At 39.3% G+C, this 15,363-nt stretch overlaps 1 protein-coding gene across 7 annotated transcripts in view; it reads left to right on the top strand.

Annotated features, from left to right (window-relative positions):
* The window catches only part of Epsti1 (epithelial stromal interaction 1), a 97,246-nt gene that overhangs the window by 51,222 nt on the left and 30,661 nt on the right, over nucleotides 1-15,363 (top strand). For all 7 annotated transcript variants that reach the window (XM_027928832.3, XM_027928835.3, XM_027928834.3 and 4 more), the window contains exon 7: nucleotides 10,148-10,241. In XM_027928832.3, the coding sequence (XP_027784633.2) occupies nucleotides 10,148-10,241 (94 nt within the window). The remainder of the gene's footprint in view (nucleotides 1-10,147; nucleotides 10,242-15,363) is intronic.

Here is a 15,363-nt window from a genome sequence, read left to right as displayed (position 1 = left end):
AAATCAAAACCACCCTAAGATACCATTTCACTCCAGTAAGATTGGCAGCCATTATGAAGTCAAACAACAACAAGTGCTGGCGAGGATGTGGGGAAAAGGGTACACTTGTACATTGCTGGTGGGACTGCAGATTGGTGCAGCCAATTTGGAAAGCAGTATGGAGATTTCTTGGAAAGCTGGGAATGGAGCCACCATTTGACCCAGCTATTCCCCTTCTTGGTCTATTCCCTAAAGACCTAAAAAGAGCATGCTATAGGGACACTGCTACATCGATGTTCAGAGCAGCACAATTCACAATAGCAAGGCTGTGGAACCAACCTAGATGCCCTTCAATAGATGAATGGATAAAAAAAATGTGGCATTTATACACAATGGAGTATTACTCTGCATTAAAAAATGACAAAATCATAGAATTTGCAGGGAAATGGATGGCATTAGAGCAGATTATGCTAAGTGAAGCTAGCCAATCCCTAAAAAACAAATGCCAAATGTCTTCTTTGATATAAGGAGAGTAACTAAGATCAGAGTAGGGACGAAGAGCAGGAGAAGAAGATTAACATTTAACAGGGATGAGAGGGGGGAGGGAAAGGGAGAGAGAAGGGAAATTGCATGGAAATGGAAGGAGACCCTCAGGGTTATACAGTGGAGGGGGTAGAGAGAGAGGAGGGGAGGGGAGGGGAGAGGTGGGGAGGGTGGAGGGTGGAGGATGGGAAAGGCAGCGGAGCACAACAGACACTAGTATGGCAATATGTAAATCAATGGATGTGTAACTGATGTGATTCTGCAATCTGTATGGGGTGAAGGTGGGAGTTCATAACCCACTTGAATCAAAGTGTGGAATATGATATGTCAAGAACTTTAATGTTTTGAACAACCAACAATAAAAAATTAAAAAAAAAATAAAATAAAATACAAAAAAAAGATATAAAGGATTGGTTCTTGGTTAAAGATAAAAAGTTTATTGCATATCGAAAAGCTAGGGAGGCTAAATGGAGGGGTGGGGGCTTAAATGGTAGGTATGTTGGGCAGTATGGGATTGATTAATGATGGATGATGGGTGTATTAGTAGTCATCTTCCATCATTATAACAAAATACCTGAGATGATCATCTTATAAAGATAAAAGATTTATTTTAGCTCATAGTTTTAGAGGTTCCAGTCCATGATTAATGTGTCCCATTGCTTTGGGCTCATAGCAAATTAGCACATCACTGCAGGAGTGTGTGGCAGTACAAAACTGCTCACCTTATAGCCAGGAGACAAAAGAGGAAAGGGAAAAGACTGGGAGCGCACGATCTTCCTTAAGAGAAAACCGCCAATGATCTCAAAGTAGTCTTCATCTCTTGAAGTATGATATCACCACCTCCCAATTGTGTTACCCTGTGTACCGAGCCTTTAACACATGGATCTTGCAGAACATTTAATGTACAAACTATAGCAATGATTAAGGAATGAAGCACTTGGAGGTGACTGAGATAAATAGAATGTGTGAGACAGAATAGAATTAGTTCATAGGAGGGGTAAGCCATGGTTCTACATTGCCACTTTCATGCAATTAATTTTTGTTCAGACTGTAAATTTGCATAGAGTAGTTTGGCAAAATTAAGATTCAAGCACGCATATTCACTTATAGAAACTTATACTAGAAATTAATTCTATTTCTAGGTAAATATTCTAGAAAACATATTTATATGTACAAGACAGATATAGCAGGGTATTCAGTGGAACAACATAAATATCTATCAGTAAGACTGCTAAATGCATTATGTAATGTCTGTATTGCAGCATGCTACTCAGAGACCAAAAGAATGAAGTTAGACATATCAGCATTAATATGGAAAGAAATTTGAAGAATGTTAATTGAAAATAAGTCAATATTTAAAACAAAATTTTATAGTGTCCCTCTTAAGGGGGAAAAATCTATTTAGGATAGGAAAATCTATGGGATGAAAAATGGACACACAAATTTCAAAGGATGAGAATGTACGTGTCTTTCTTGTTGAATGACTGGGGCCAGTGTAGGAGTCAGCAGGTTTTGTCACTTGGCATTAGGACACTCAGTCTCCAGCATGAAGTCAGGGGCCTTCCAAGCTCTTTTGGAGTGCTACCATCAGATAGGAGAAGGAAAGAGTACTGAGTCAGGTGGGAAATTATCGATGTGTGTCACTTCAGGACTGGACCTTGCTTACATTTCATTGTCCAGAACTCAGATATACAGCCACATCTAATTGCATGGGAGCTGGGAAATATAGTCTAACTCTGTGTCGAAGAAGCAGAAAAACATATTTAAAGAAGAGCTGGTGGTCTGTTTATCCTAATTACCCTCTGTGAAGTAAACTTCTATTCATCGGTTATCATCCTAAGCAGATATTTACCACTAAATGGAAAATAGTCCAGGAGGATTCATATGAGACAACTCATGATGTTGAATTTTGGGGAAAAGGGTAAGGTTTAGAGGAGTATTAAGCAGGACTTTTGTTTTTTGTTATTTAAACTTTTCCTTGTTAAGGTGAGATTGCAATAAATCACCAAGTTGATCTTAAAGCAGGAGATGGAAACTTTATTCACCAACCAGCATTCTGAATTCACCAGCTGGAGGGCCAAGGGGTAGGCTGCAAGTGTATACCCTTCGACCCCCTCCTAGGGTTTGAGTACATCTATTATAGTCCAAAACCATATTGTCCAAAAACATACATATTATAGCCCAAACTCATAAGTGGCTGTTGTTATTATTCAAAACCATAAACAAATGTCATGAGATCTAAAATCATAAGCAGGGAGTGGGCCAAAATGTCCCTAGTTGAGTACAAGTTAAAGAATGGTGACACAATCAATCTCTGACAGGGTGCATTGTCCAAGAAAAATGGGAACCAAAAGGAGAATACATTTACATTGATAAGAATTGCCATTTTGTGTTGCCAAACATGCTATGCTAAGCAACTACTGATGGGTACAGAGGCAGGACTTTCCCATGGGAGAAGCATTTCTTACTTGTGGAGTCTCAGGGCTAAATGGAGTCGATTTGGTCATTGCCCATATAGCCTGACCCATTATATTTTCATATAATATTCACATACAACTTTTGTGGTTAATGATTCAAAGCTTTAAAGACCAGTTAAACCAGGAGAAAGTATTGTTTAAAGTATATAAGATAGTTTGGTTACTATGAGTAAGTGCAAATTCTAGTTCTCCCAGAGTTACTACTCACATTTATGTTTTGTTTTATATGTCTTATTCTTGTGATCTCTTAAGTAGAGAACTGTGCATTTGCCAGTAGATTTTCTCCCACCCTCTTACTTCCCTAGGCTCCATGTGTGCTTATAGGTATGTGAATGTCTTGTGTTATACGAAACTGACTCGGCAAAATAATACCTCTTCAGATTGCCTTATAACCCATATTGCTAAGACCATAGTAGAGGCTTGGGAAATACCTGTTGTCTGTGTGAGTACATACATGTGGGAGTATAAGAGTGACTGCCAACTTTCCTGAGCCTCATGGTGGCAAAGTTCAGGTTTGTGAAGCTATTGCAAAGTGTGGGTGGAATGCAGGGCTAGATAGCTCTTGCATAGACAGTTCCTAAGACACACTGAGATTTTGTTTCCAAATGTGTTATATAACATGAATTATTCATAGGTCTGAATCATGTGGACCTAAGATAATTATGCATATTAAATATCCATCTGTATTACTATAGTAGTTCTTAAGATCACCAGGGGTGCTTTTAAAAAACAGATTCCCAGATTCCACTCCAGACAGGCTAGAAAGTCAAAGACTTGAGTCTAGTAATTTCTCAGAAGCACCATCAACGAGGCTCCTGTATCCAGCACCACACAGGTCTTCTCACTGGCATTTTGGAAACTATTATAGCATCTGCCAAGTCTTGCCCTAGTAAACACCACCCAAGTGTGTGTGCTTTTTCTCTTTGAGAAATATTTCAAATATACAGGAAATATGTATCAGCCACCAAGGGCACATTATTAAGATTCAACTTTTATTTGCTTAATTTTTAAAAAGAAATTGAACATTAGAGACTGTTAAGTTTTATCCTTTCCCCTTATCCCTTTCTTACTCCTCTTTTCCAGAGCAGTAACCACTATCCTAGAATGTAACGTTTGTCAGTGGCCTTCAGCCAAAACCACCAGGGACACACCTGTAATTGAACAAGTTGAGTTTATTGTCACAGCAAAGTAAAATGCATACCATAGGGAACAGTGGGTTATCTCAGTAAGAAAGTGTTGGAACCTATTAAAGGATTTGGGCTTTGGTTGGGTAATTTTGCAAAGGACCTAAAGAAACAGGGGTTGCCTTGGATTGGATTGAATGCTATCAGACAGTGGAGACAATTTTACGATTAGGTATCTTGATAAATTTCATCGATAGAGAGAACAGACTAGAATGAAGGTGAAGTTGTAAGTTGTAAAGTTGTTAGAAGTAGCAGTTATTTGCCCTGTTAGAGGGATGGATGTTTGTAATGGGTGGATTGCACGATGACCCTGTGTGAATTTATGTCCAACAGTAGAACAAGTCTTAACTTTGCAGGGTTCAGTCAGTTTGTAATAACACTGAACTCTAGACCAATTCCTGGATGTCAGAAGCTCTTCCTCTTCCTTCTCACTATTCAAGTTTTTCTAATTTTACTATCTGTGTATGAATTCACAACTGCTGGGTTTTTATAATATTACTGTATCGTGATTTTCACAATTGTTTTTATTTCTTTACTGAATTGTTTTTGAGACACAACTATATTGATTCATGATATAAATTAACCCATTCCCTTCTTCCCTCCCTTTTCTTCCTCCTACTTTTCCACCCTCCATCTTCTTCTTTCTCTCTCTCCCCTGAGGCTCTTACAAATAGTGCTGCATTACGTGTCCTTTCTCAATTCTCCTTATCTACCTGTGCCAGAGTTTCTCTAGTGTAAACATTTAGACTTTGTGCACATACTCAGCTCCACCAAGTATTGCCAAGTTGCTCTCCACAGCAGTGAGACCAATTTGCTCTTCTATCAGCAATTCCTAAGAGGACCAGTTCTGCCAAATACCCTCTGTAGTATGAGACAAGGTTTTCATACTTTTTAATTTTTTTCTTGCCAATTTGGCAGATGTGTAATGGTGTCTTGTTTTAATTTCCATATTCCCAATTATTAGTGAGATTGACCATCTTTTCTCATGGGTATTGCTCATGAGAAGCAGTCAGGCACAGTGGCTGCAAGTATGGCCTCTGGAGCCAGGCTGCCTGGGTCTGAGCCCAGGTTTTGACAGTTACTAGCTGTATGACCTTGAGCAACTTACTTCTAGGAACTGGAGATGACAATGGAATTCTTGCAAGGTTGTCATAGAAGGAATGTATATAAAGTTTTTCAGTATGGCCCGACACATAATAAATACTATATGCGCCCTGAGCTGTTGCTCTTCTAATTGTTGTTGTTAATCTTTTTTCCTATATGAAGTATGTGTTTCTATTTTTTGCCCAATTTTCTATTGGGCTGTTTGTCTTTGTGTAATTTAATTTGTTAGCATTCTTTATATATTTTGCACATTAACTCTTTTTATTATTTTTTTCCTTGGCTGTAAATATTTTTCATGGTCATTTTTTTCATCTTATGTGTAGTACTTGCTTTTCTTATATTAACAGAAAGATGTAGAGTTATAAACTGTAAATGAAGTGCTATACCTTAGTATGAGGCATAAATATGAAATATTGTCTGATACTCTTCTCTCTCCAACTGTTAGATGATGGACATAGAACTGCAAAGCCACTATTTCTCAGCCCTTTCTTTAATAATAGAATTCAGCCTTGCTTATTCTTTCTTTTAAAATAAACATAAAGCATATATAGTTAAAAATGCATTGTCAACAGTGCCAACCCAAACAGGCAGAAACAAAATCAGCCTGTCAGAGTTAGGAGGACTTTGGGGGCACATCTGACAAGTAGATGTTTTCTTTTTCTTCTTTTTTTTTTAGTACCGGGAATTGAACTCGGAGGCACTTAGCCACTGAGCCATATCCCCAGCCCTATTTTATATTTTATTTAGAGACAGGATCTCACTGAGTTGCTTAGAGCCTTACTGTTGCTGAGGCTGGCTTTGAATTCATGATCCTCCTGCTTCAGCCTCCTGAGTCACTGGGATTACAGATGTGTGCCACTGCGCCCGGCAAGTAGATGTTTTCTTTGGTGTGTTTGTATTTGATCACACAGCATTGGCCCTCAGTGTTCCTTTTTTTTTTTTAATTAGTTGCCAAATCATTTCACATTAAAAATCTCAGCATTTTGTTATGACAGTGAAAACTGGGACATCTGGCATGCTGGCCTGGGCTCCCATGGACAACAACAGTCTGGAGCTAAAAAGCAGCTGATCCCTTTACGTGGAAGCTCACTCTCTAGTTTGTCAAAATCCCCGACACACTCTCTGGCCTCTATCATTGACCTCAGTGGCAATTGTCATTTATCACCAGGTCTGAGCTCCTGTTTCCCTCACTCATTTGTCTGAGCCCTGTAGTCATTTGAGTTTGTGTGGAAGCTAACAGAAGGTGAGGGAAAGTAGCACTGCTCCATTTACTCCCCAGCAACATAAAAAGTACCAGGAGAGGCGTTTGTACTTATTTTTCAACAGGAGTACCTTCCCCATTATGACTGTTTATAATTGTAGTTTAACATTTTGATGAGAATATCCTTATATATCCTGTCATAATTTGTAGTTGGCAGATATGGGCAACTAGGTAGGGAAAGTTGCTTAATACCTTGTAGCCCTGATGTTAGAATCTCTTGACTCACCAACTTCTACGAGTCCATGTTAATTTTTGTTCTTTTTTTTAGCACATTATTTTTTTAATTGTATATGGTAACAATGCCATTATTTATTTATTTTTATGTGGTGCTAAGGATTGAACCTAGTGCCTCACATGTCCTAGGTGAGCATTCTACCACTGAACTACAACTCTAGGTCCAACATTTTTTTTTTTTTTTTTGACTATTGAAAATCCCAGTTTTCTAATTCTCAAATCAAATAACTTTACAGGAATTGTCTTTTGCAATTCTGGGCTAGTCAAAGGAGTCCTCAAAGGTAAACTTCACTCTCTGTGGCCTTTCCTAGTTTTTTTTTTTTTGTCATTTTATGGGGGTCAAATTTTGTTACTGATGACTCTTCATTGACAGTTATAAATATTCCATCATACTACAATATAACAAGCCATTTTCTTGTCCTTCCCTAATTTTTTCAAAGTGAATTTCCTCAAACCCCTACCTATCTTCAATCTAGACAAAGTTTTAGTGATTTTAGGATAAATTAATGCTAATTTTTATACTCTGGGTCTAGGTGGTTCCTAGATATGAAACACAGACATCTCAAGGATGAGTTATCTTCCCCCCTTTCCCAGCATTCCCTTTTCATCCTAAAGTTCTGAAATGACTGAGAAGCCAAATGGAATCCTTGAAAATTCTTTTTCCTATTCTTCTTCAGCTCTTCTTGGCTTCTTATGTACTTTTGGAAGTGAGAAATTATTCTCTTTACATATTTATTTATGTTGTATTTTCAGCATAGGCTGATTGCTGTCTTAAACAGGCCCCAAAATATATAGTGTTTGAGTGTTATCTGTGGTTTTTATCTTGCTCATTTAAGATATGAGTGAACAGGTTTGAGATTAGGCTCCCTCCCATCAGGTACTTAGGTACAAAAATGGACAGAAATTCTACCAACTTCACTATATAACCTCCAAAGTGTCTCTATAAGTTAACCCTTTTTCATACAACCATTTGGCCAAAATGTATGGAGGCATGTAGCTGGGAAATTTAAAATAAACTTCAGTCCTGGAAATGGTGTGCATTATCTCATCTCACATTCATTGGACAAGATCCAAGTATATTGCCAATCTTTGCTGTCAGGGAGGCCAGGAAACACTGTAACCGAGTATGACCAGGATAAGAGGAGAACATAAGTTTTGGTGAATGTTTAGCATCCCTGCTACAGCTGTGAGATATTGAGGAGAAGCAATACTGATGAAACTTTAGGAATAAGCCATAGGAATCATCCCAAGAACAAGCAGGAAGGATCCTTGAAGATCAAAGTTGGACCTGTAAACTAAATCTCCAAAACCAGTCTAACCAGTTGCTCTGTAGAGAGTAAAAGAAGTCCTGTATTCATGCCTGGGTCAGAGTGATAAAGTATGAGAGGACCACCCACCTGCAATAGATAGTAGGAACACCAAGGGAAAGCTGGCTCAGAGTGCCCAGAGTTTAGATTCTTAGTCTAGTTGGACTTCCTTCAAGGCCATTTTCCTGTGTTTGTTCTTCAACAAGGTTATTTTATTTTTAGAACTGATGACCACAGTTACCTACAGGGATCCCAATTCAGTTTAGTATATGGGAATTCTATTATCTACCAGGCACTGTGCCAGTAGTAGAAAAACACCACTTAGCTTAGTAACTCAAGGCTTTCCTTGTTTGTATTGTTCATTGTTTGGAAATAATCCACATTCTCCTGAGTCCCCTATTTATATTTCCATGTCAGTCCCAGGTCTGTCACCATGGTTTACTCTTGCAGTCTGGGTGGGACAGTGTGGCTGGTGGCCCTGCACCCACCCAGTTTGTGCTTGGCATTAGCAGGAAAGAAGCAGTGGGCAGTGCACAGTGAGCCCCTGTCAGCCAATGAGGTCTACAGTTCCTTCCGTACCACTGAGTTTCTTTATCCCTACTTTTCCCCCTGTCTGCACTCCATTAACAATATTCAAAAATCTCATCCAAACTTCTGGCAACTCTTCTTTTTACACTTTTGACTGATGACTTCCTAAAACTCCAGACAGTGGGGTGGCTTCCAGGCTGTGTGACTTCATAGTCTCCTTGTCTTAATCTGGGTGAGATAAGTAATCCTAGATAAATGGAAGGCCTGTGTGTCTCAACTGCGGAAGTCTTACACTTCTCATGGTTTTGTGTTTTGTTTCACTTTTAGATCTTTCTTTCCAGCAACCCTCTAAGCTGACTTAAATGCCAGGTTCTACCTAAGGAATTGTTCAATGGGGGTATTGGTATCTCTCTTCTTTTAAAATTTCTAATTCCTCTTGTTGATTCCCCCACCCCGCACTGGATGATATTGGTTCTTACTGAACCCTTTGTGTTTCATGCCCACTTCCTAAGTACTTGGTGACTCTGATCTTAGCAGTACAGAAACAGCAGGACATCAGGAAGGAGATGGGAGCAGGCTGCAAGAGTCTGCCACAATATAAATCAGGCCTCAATGAAGTGTTTGGTTATAAATGTGGAATAAGAGGTTAAAAAAATCCCATAAATTCCATGGGAAAAGGACAAGGGAATAGAAAATAACCCAAACAGAATGGAGCAGTCATTACAGAAAGGAATGGGAACTAATTTCAACGGTCTGTGACTGACATTAGGTGAGAGGAGAAATTGGGGTGGTGGCTTGGATTAAAGGAAAAACAAAGAACTTCTCATTAAGAAGAAGAAATTTCTCATTAAAGAAATTTCTAGGTCAACCTTTCAGAGCTCTAAGGAAATGTCAGAAATGCAGACCAGAATCAGCATCACTTTTTAACCTCTGTGGACAGAGGTTCTCTGCATGCCTTGACTCAAATGCACATCTGAGTGTGTGTCTGGAGACAGAGGGTTCATTTCTGCTTCCAGAATCTCAATAGATGGGAAAGAGCTGCTGAATTAGAGGGTACATATATCCTGAAGGTAGTCAAAGCCACGAGAAAGATGGGGACTGGAGAAAGACTCCTGGTGGGTGAAGGGCTTAACGTAAGACTGTGTGAAACGAGGTGTTGTAGGGGATTCATGTTGCACAGTTCCATACTGGAGTCTGGTGTCAGACTTAAAATGTTCACATAGGAAATTAGGCCTGTACTGTGGAGTCTGAGAGAGTGTCATCTCCACGTCAGTAACGCAGAGTGGGAAAAATGAAATCATAGGTTTGCATTTCACAAACCTAGTTTTCTATTTTTCAAACTAATGTTCTTCAAGAATGCAGTTTTGTTTTGATTTGAGACTGTAACTTGCTCTCCACCTAACCTTTTGTTCTCCCTGGGATACTTTCAGTCATCTCCCAATAAAAGTCTAGGTTAGTATCCAAAGCCACAATAAACAACAGGATCTCTATTTTTATGAAGGCACTAACACCTATTTGTGTTTCTGGTAGCACAACTGCTGCATTCTTGAGCAAACTGGATGCAGAGTTGCCAAACAGAAGTGCCTATCAAACTGCTCCTCGTGACCTGCAGTTCTCTACACAGGTAAGTAGAACATCAGGTGGGGTGCTGTTTGGCACCTTCCAAAGAACTGTTTAGAGACTGTGGTTAAGGTCATTGAGTGACCGGGACAGCATAGAACTCTGAAAGTAAAGGCAGATGGCCTGATCTGAAACTTTGACCTCAACTGCTCAATGAGCTACAAAACCATGCGGATATTTATTACCTACACAACGGTCATCTGTAAAGTCATTGTCCTCGCCCAGTCATCACCCATCTTTCCCTCAAATTCTTATGTCAACTTAAAGTCTACTGTGTGCACAGAGCACTCTAGTAGAATGAGGGAGAAAAACAGTCAGAAAGCACCATTGCTTGGTCAAGAAGAAGCATTTGCGTCAGACTGTGTGTGTAGGGACATTTCTTAGTAAAGGGACACCTGAGCTGATGTTTTAAAGGTGAGTTAGTAAAGCCAAGAATCACTCCAGGTGTCAGAGTTAATTAAGACACAGAAGCAAAAACAGGTATAAAGGCAAGAAAAAAAGCATGGCTCATTTGTGGAAGAAGAGGCGGAGCTGCAGAGAAGGGAACTAGAAGGCTGCAGAAGCAATCAGGAGCCATAAGAGGCTTTGCTCAATTAGGGTACCAGAGGCAATTTGGGTGGGAGAATTTATCCTATAGAGTTTCAAGGGCATCTGTGGGCCATAGGCACAAAATATTAATAACACCACCCAGACATTGAGGCATTTAGAAATCCCCACACAAGAAGCTGATGGAGTTCCTGGTAGAAAACCCCCTGAAGATGTTTGTATGCCATGTTGGAGGACTTGCACCCCATTCTGTGAGTACAGAAATGTTGTAAACCAGGAGGGCTCAAGGTCAGATTTAAGAGTTTTGACTGCATCACGCTGATAACTGTGTAGAGGATGGATCTAAAGGAATGGAGAGATAAGGAAGTCGCTAAGGCTTCTGCCCCAGTCTGGGTGAGGAATGATGAAGATGTCAAGTAGGACAGCAGGTGAAGGGATGCAAATGAAAGGAAAGAGAGCTTAGAAGATGAAAGCAGCTAGGGCTTGGTTATTGACCAGCTAATCAGGGATAAGAAAATAAATGTCACTAAGGATGTCCCTGGAAAGGAAAAGATGGATATAAGTTTTAAAAAGTCTTAATATTGACCTGCCCCAAAGCTGGGAAACTTTATGTCGTTAGAGAAATTTGATCTTCATATTCCCCTGTCCCCATCCCTTTCTCATTAGGAACCATGTTTTAGAATATTAGGAGGACATTATGACACTCTTAGAAAAAGTTCATGGTACTCCATCCTACAAAGCTTTATATGTCCCCTCCTCCTGCCACTGCCTCTGATGTGGTGTTTCAAAGTCTAAATTTGCCAGTGTGGGTCTTCCATAAGTCATATCAATTGAAATCTGTCATTTCTGTCCCCTCATTGCAGGATCTGGGGAAAGAATTGAGAAGCTGTAGGTAATGGGTTAAATCATGTGTAGATGACACTCCTCATCATCTGTCTGGATATCCTTGTGGCTGAGGGGAGTGGAGGGTGACAGGAGTTGGGTGGCTCTACCAGCTGGGGTTTTGTTTGCCAGGGTGGTCTTGCTTTCTGTTTGAGAGCTTCTGAATCCTGTGATTTGCAACACCTGGCAGAACTGCGTGAGCTTGCTCTATTGATCTTGGCTTATTTCTTCAATTTAACAAGATCATCCTGAATTTTAATATTATCGTCCAAAGCATTAGCAGTGCTCCCAGAGCTGCATATTCTGTGGATTGATTAGTGCATTTGTCACACAATCCTCAGAGCTATCAATAGAAAATATAGAGCAGGATTGGCCCCAGGATGGTTCCTTATGAACTGCTTGCAATAGCTGCTCTCATTTTGACACCAAACTATTAATAAGTTTTTGGTGTTCAATATATTTAGCTGACTTTTTACCCATATTTTACTCTTCTCATTCTGTCTAATCCATATGCATAGAATTCTTCTGAGAATGCTTTGTGGAACCATTTCTAATGCTTTAGGAAAATCAAATATGTACATTACACTTCTGTGAAGAGCATTTCTTCTCTGTTAAAAGAGGGCACTTGGGGTTTGCCTTAGCTGTGGTTAATGTATAGTGTGGAAAATGTGTGATTCCCATCTCTATGGGATATGAGTAGCTGGGAGGATTTGCTTTTCTTTTTGCTAATTTTAATTATACTACCTAACACATTTTTTCTGAGAAAATTTTTCTTCTTAAGACATGAATTTGTGTGAAAATACTTTGTATACAACTAGAGATATAAAAAATTGTGCTCTATATGTGTAATATGAATTATAATGCATTCTGCTGTCATATACTTAAAAAATTAATAAAATAAAAAATTTCTTCTTTTTTATTTAAATGTGGATCTGACATTGGCAGATGGGAGTTTAATTAATACTATATAGTTATGTTGATGAAAAAGTCCTTCAGGTTTAGGACTTTAGACCACAGGTATTTACAGAGCTCACTTACATGCATGTTGATGGAGTTCTCTGTACTGTGTGTGTGTGAGGGGCAGAAGGTCATACCTTCCTCAGTCATCATCACTGAATATTTCCAGTTGCATAGTAAATGATTTTCAATTCCTGGTTTGTATCTTCTTTTTCTTCTACAAAGAATAGCCATTTCTTTTTCTTTTCTTTTTTTTTTTTTAATGTATCTTCTTGTTCCACTTCCCCAGATCATTGAGTGGCTCCCTAGATCTTCAAGGATAAGATCAAAATGCCTTAGCTTATATATCTGCTTTCTACTCTCTGTCCTTCCTCTTGTCCCTGTCTTGCCTCCCCTATTCTCCCTCCTTCATTACCTTCCTGCTTCTTGAAATATTCTCATTCCCTCCCTCCCTATCTCCCCCCCCCCCCACTTCTCCTCAGTCTTCTAGGGCCTGGAGGACTGGCCTCCAGTCTAGATCTTTGCTCCTCTAAATGTGGTCCTTGGACCAGTCACATGGCCATCACCTGAGAACTTATGGAAATGCAAACAAATCATAGGCCCCACTCTAGACCCCCGAGTCAGAACCTGCATTTTTAACACGATCCATGGGTGATCTGTGTGCATATTAGTGTTTCAGAGACTGTCCTGTACTCATGCTCTCATTCTGCCCTGCACACTCTATGCAGTTTGGTTATTATAATTCATGTGCCATGTATTCTTTCTTTCAAGATTGCAAATGACACTCAAGTATCTATGTCCCTCTTGCACCTCTTTGATTCTACTTCTCCTCCAATACTTCAGACTCCTTGTATTTCCTATTGCTGTGTAACTAATTGTCACAAACTTAGTGATTTAATTCAACATAAATTTATTCACTTTAATTTCTGGGGTCCAGAAATTTGGAATGAGTCTTAGGGTGCTAACTAAAATCAAGTGGTTAGCAGAGTACCTGCTGGTGGCTTCTTCTGGGGCATCTGTTCCTTGCCTCCTTGGCTTCTTGTCCCATGGCTTCAATGCTCTAATCTCTGCTTCTGCTTCATGTCATCTTCTCTCTATTCTTTGACCTTTTGTCTTCCTGTTATAACGATCATATTGATTACTCTGGGTCCATCAGGACAATCCAAGCCCATCTCCCCATCCCAGATCTTTAATTTCTACAGAATCCCTTTTGCCATATAAAGTAACATTAAGAGGTTCCAGGAGTTAGGATGGGAACATCTTTGGGAGGTGGCATTATTTATCCCACCTCACTCTCCTAGTTGTTTCTTTTGTTATTTGGTGCTCAGTGTCTATGAACATGTAAATTGCTATCTCTGGTCCATTTTAAACCTTATTAACTCATTTTTTTCTTCTCATTCTCCCAGTGTAATTTTTCAGTATTTCATCATTTCCCTTTTCTTGCTACCTGGCCAGTTAGTATATTCTGGTTACATTTTCTTTCTTTTTAACTTTTTAAGCATTTTCCTTTATTTTTTACATTTTCTTAGTTTCCTTTGCATATCTGACAGTCTTTGGCTTTTGTGACTATTCAACCATATATCAATTGATTCAAATTTCTGTACGATTTTTCATTTTATGCCAGCTTGTCAATTCTGCCCTCCTCTCCCCGTTGGGTTCCTCTTACCACCCCCTCTAAACTGTATTAGTTTTTCTATAGTGCTGCTACACAGATATTGTTCTGGGACTTTCCCTGAACATAATGGTCCTCAGTCTCCTCTGCACAGTGGACTAACCTGGGGAGCTTTAAAAATTGCTGCTGCCTGGGTCTCACCCCCAGGGATCCTGCCATATTGTGGTCTGGGTCTCAGGATTTTGAAAAGCTCCCCAGGTGGTTCTAAAGTGCAGCCAAGGTTGAGAATCACTGCCTTGAAGCCATCGTGGGAATCACTTTTATTGCTTTCTTATCTTGAATCTTCCAATTTCTGGACCTCATTTCTTTTATTTTCCTGGTTTATTTCTTTGTTTTGGTGGAACATATTATTTAGTAGCTTCCCCAGAGAAGATGTATGGAAGGCAAACGTGTTCAGGTCCTTCCGTATCTGAAATTATCTTTATTTAGCCCTTATATTTTGCTTGAAATTTAACTGGTAACTCTTCCAATTTGGAAATAATTTTCCCTCGGAATTTTGAAGACATTGCTCTTCTAGTTTTGGAGAAGAAAAGGTTGGTTCATGAGAACTCCAGGTTCAGCTGAATTTTAGTTCTTATATGAGGGTTTCTCTGTGCTTCTCCTGAAAATATGTTAATATCTCCATTTATTTTTCTGATATTCTGTAATGATGTAGCTTAGTCTGGGGGGTCTTTAAAAATTCATTTTCAATCTAGAAATTAATCTGTAGTTCTAGATGATTTGTGTTATTTCTTCGATTTATTAACCTTCATTTTCTCTTTATGGAATTCCGATAATTCAAATCCCAGACCACCTGGATTTTATACTATCTCTTCATCTTCTTTGTCTTCACAGATTTTTCACCTGTGAATACAGATGTCTCTTGGGTTTTGAAGATAGAGTTTGTGTTTGTTTTCTCCTCTCTTCAGGGTAATTTCTGGGAGAAGAAAAGAACAAAACCCTGCTTACTCTGTCTTGAGAATGTAACAGTTATCATGGGCTGCCTTGTGCCCCCATCTCAGTTTATATGTTTGAGGGCTAACCCCCAGCATCTCAGAATGTGACCTTATTTGGAGATCGGGTCTTCATA

The sequence above is a fragment of the Marmota flaviventris genome, chromosome 4 (genome assembly GCF_047511675.1).
Source record: "Marmota flaviventris isolate mMarFla1 chromosome 4, mMarFla1.hap1, whole genome shotgun sequence".
Lineage (NCBI taxonomy): Eukaryota > Metazoa > Chordata > Mammalia > Rodentia > Sciuridae > Marmota > Marmota flaviventris.
This window is presented reverse-complemented; position numbering and strand designations above follow the sequence as displayed.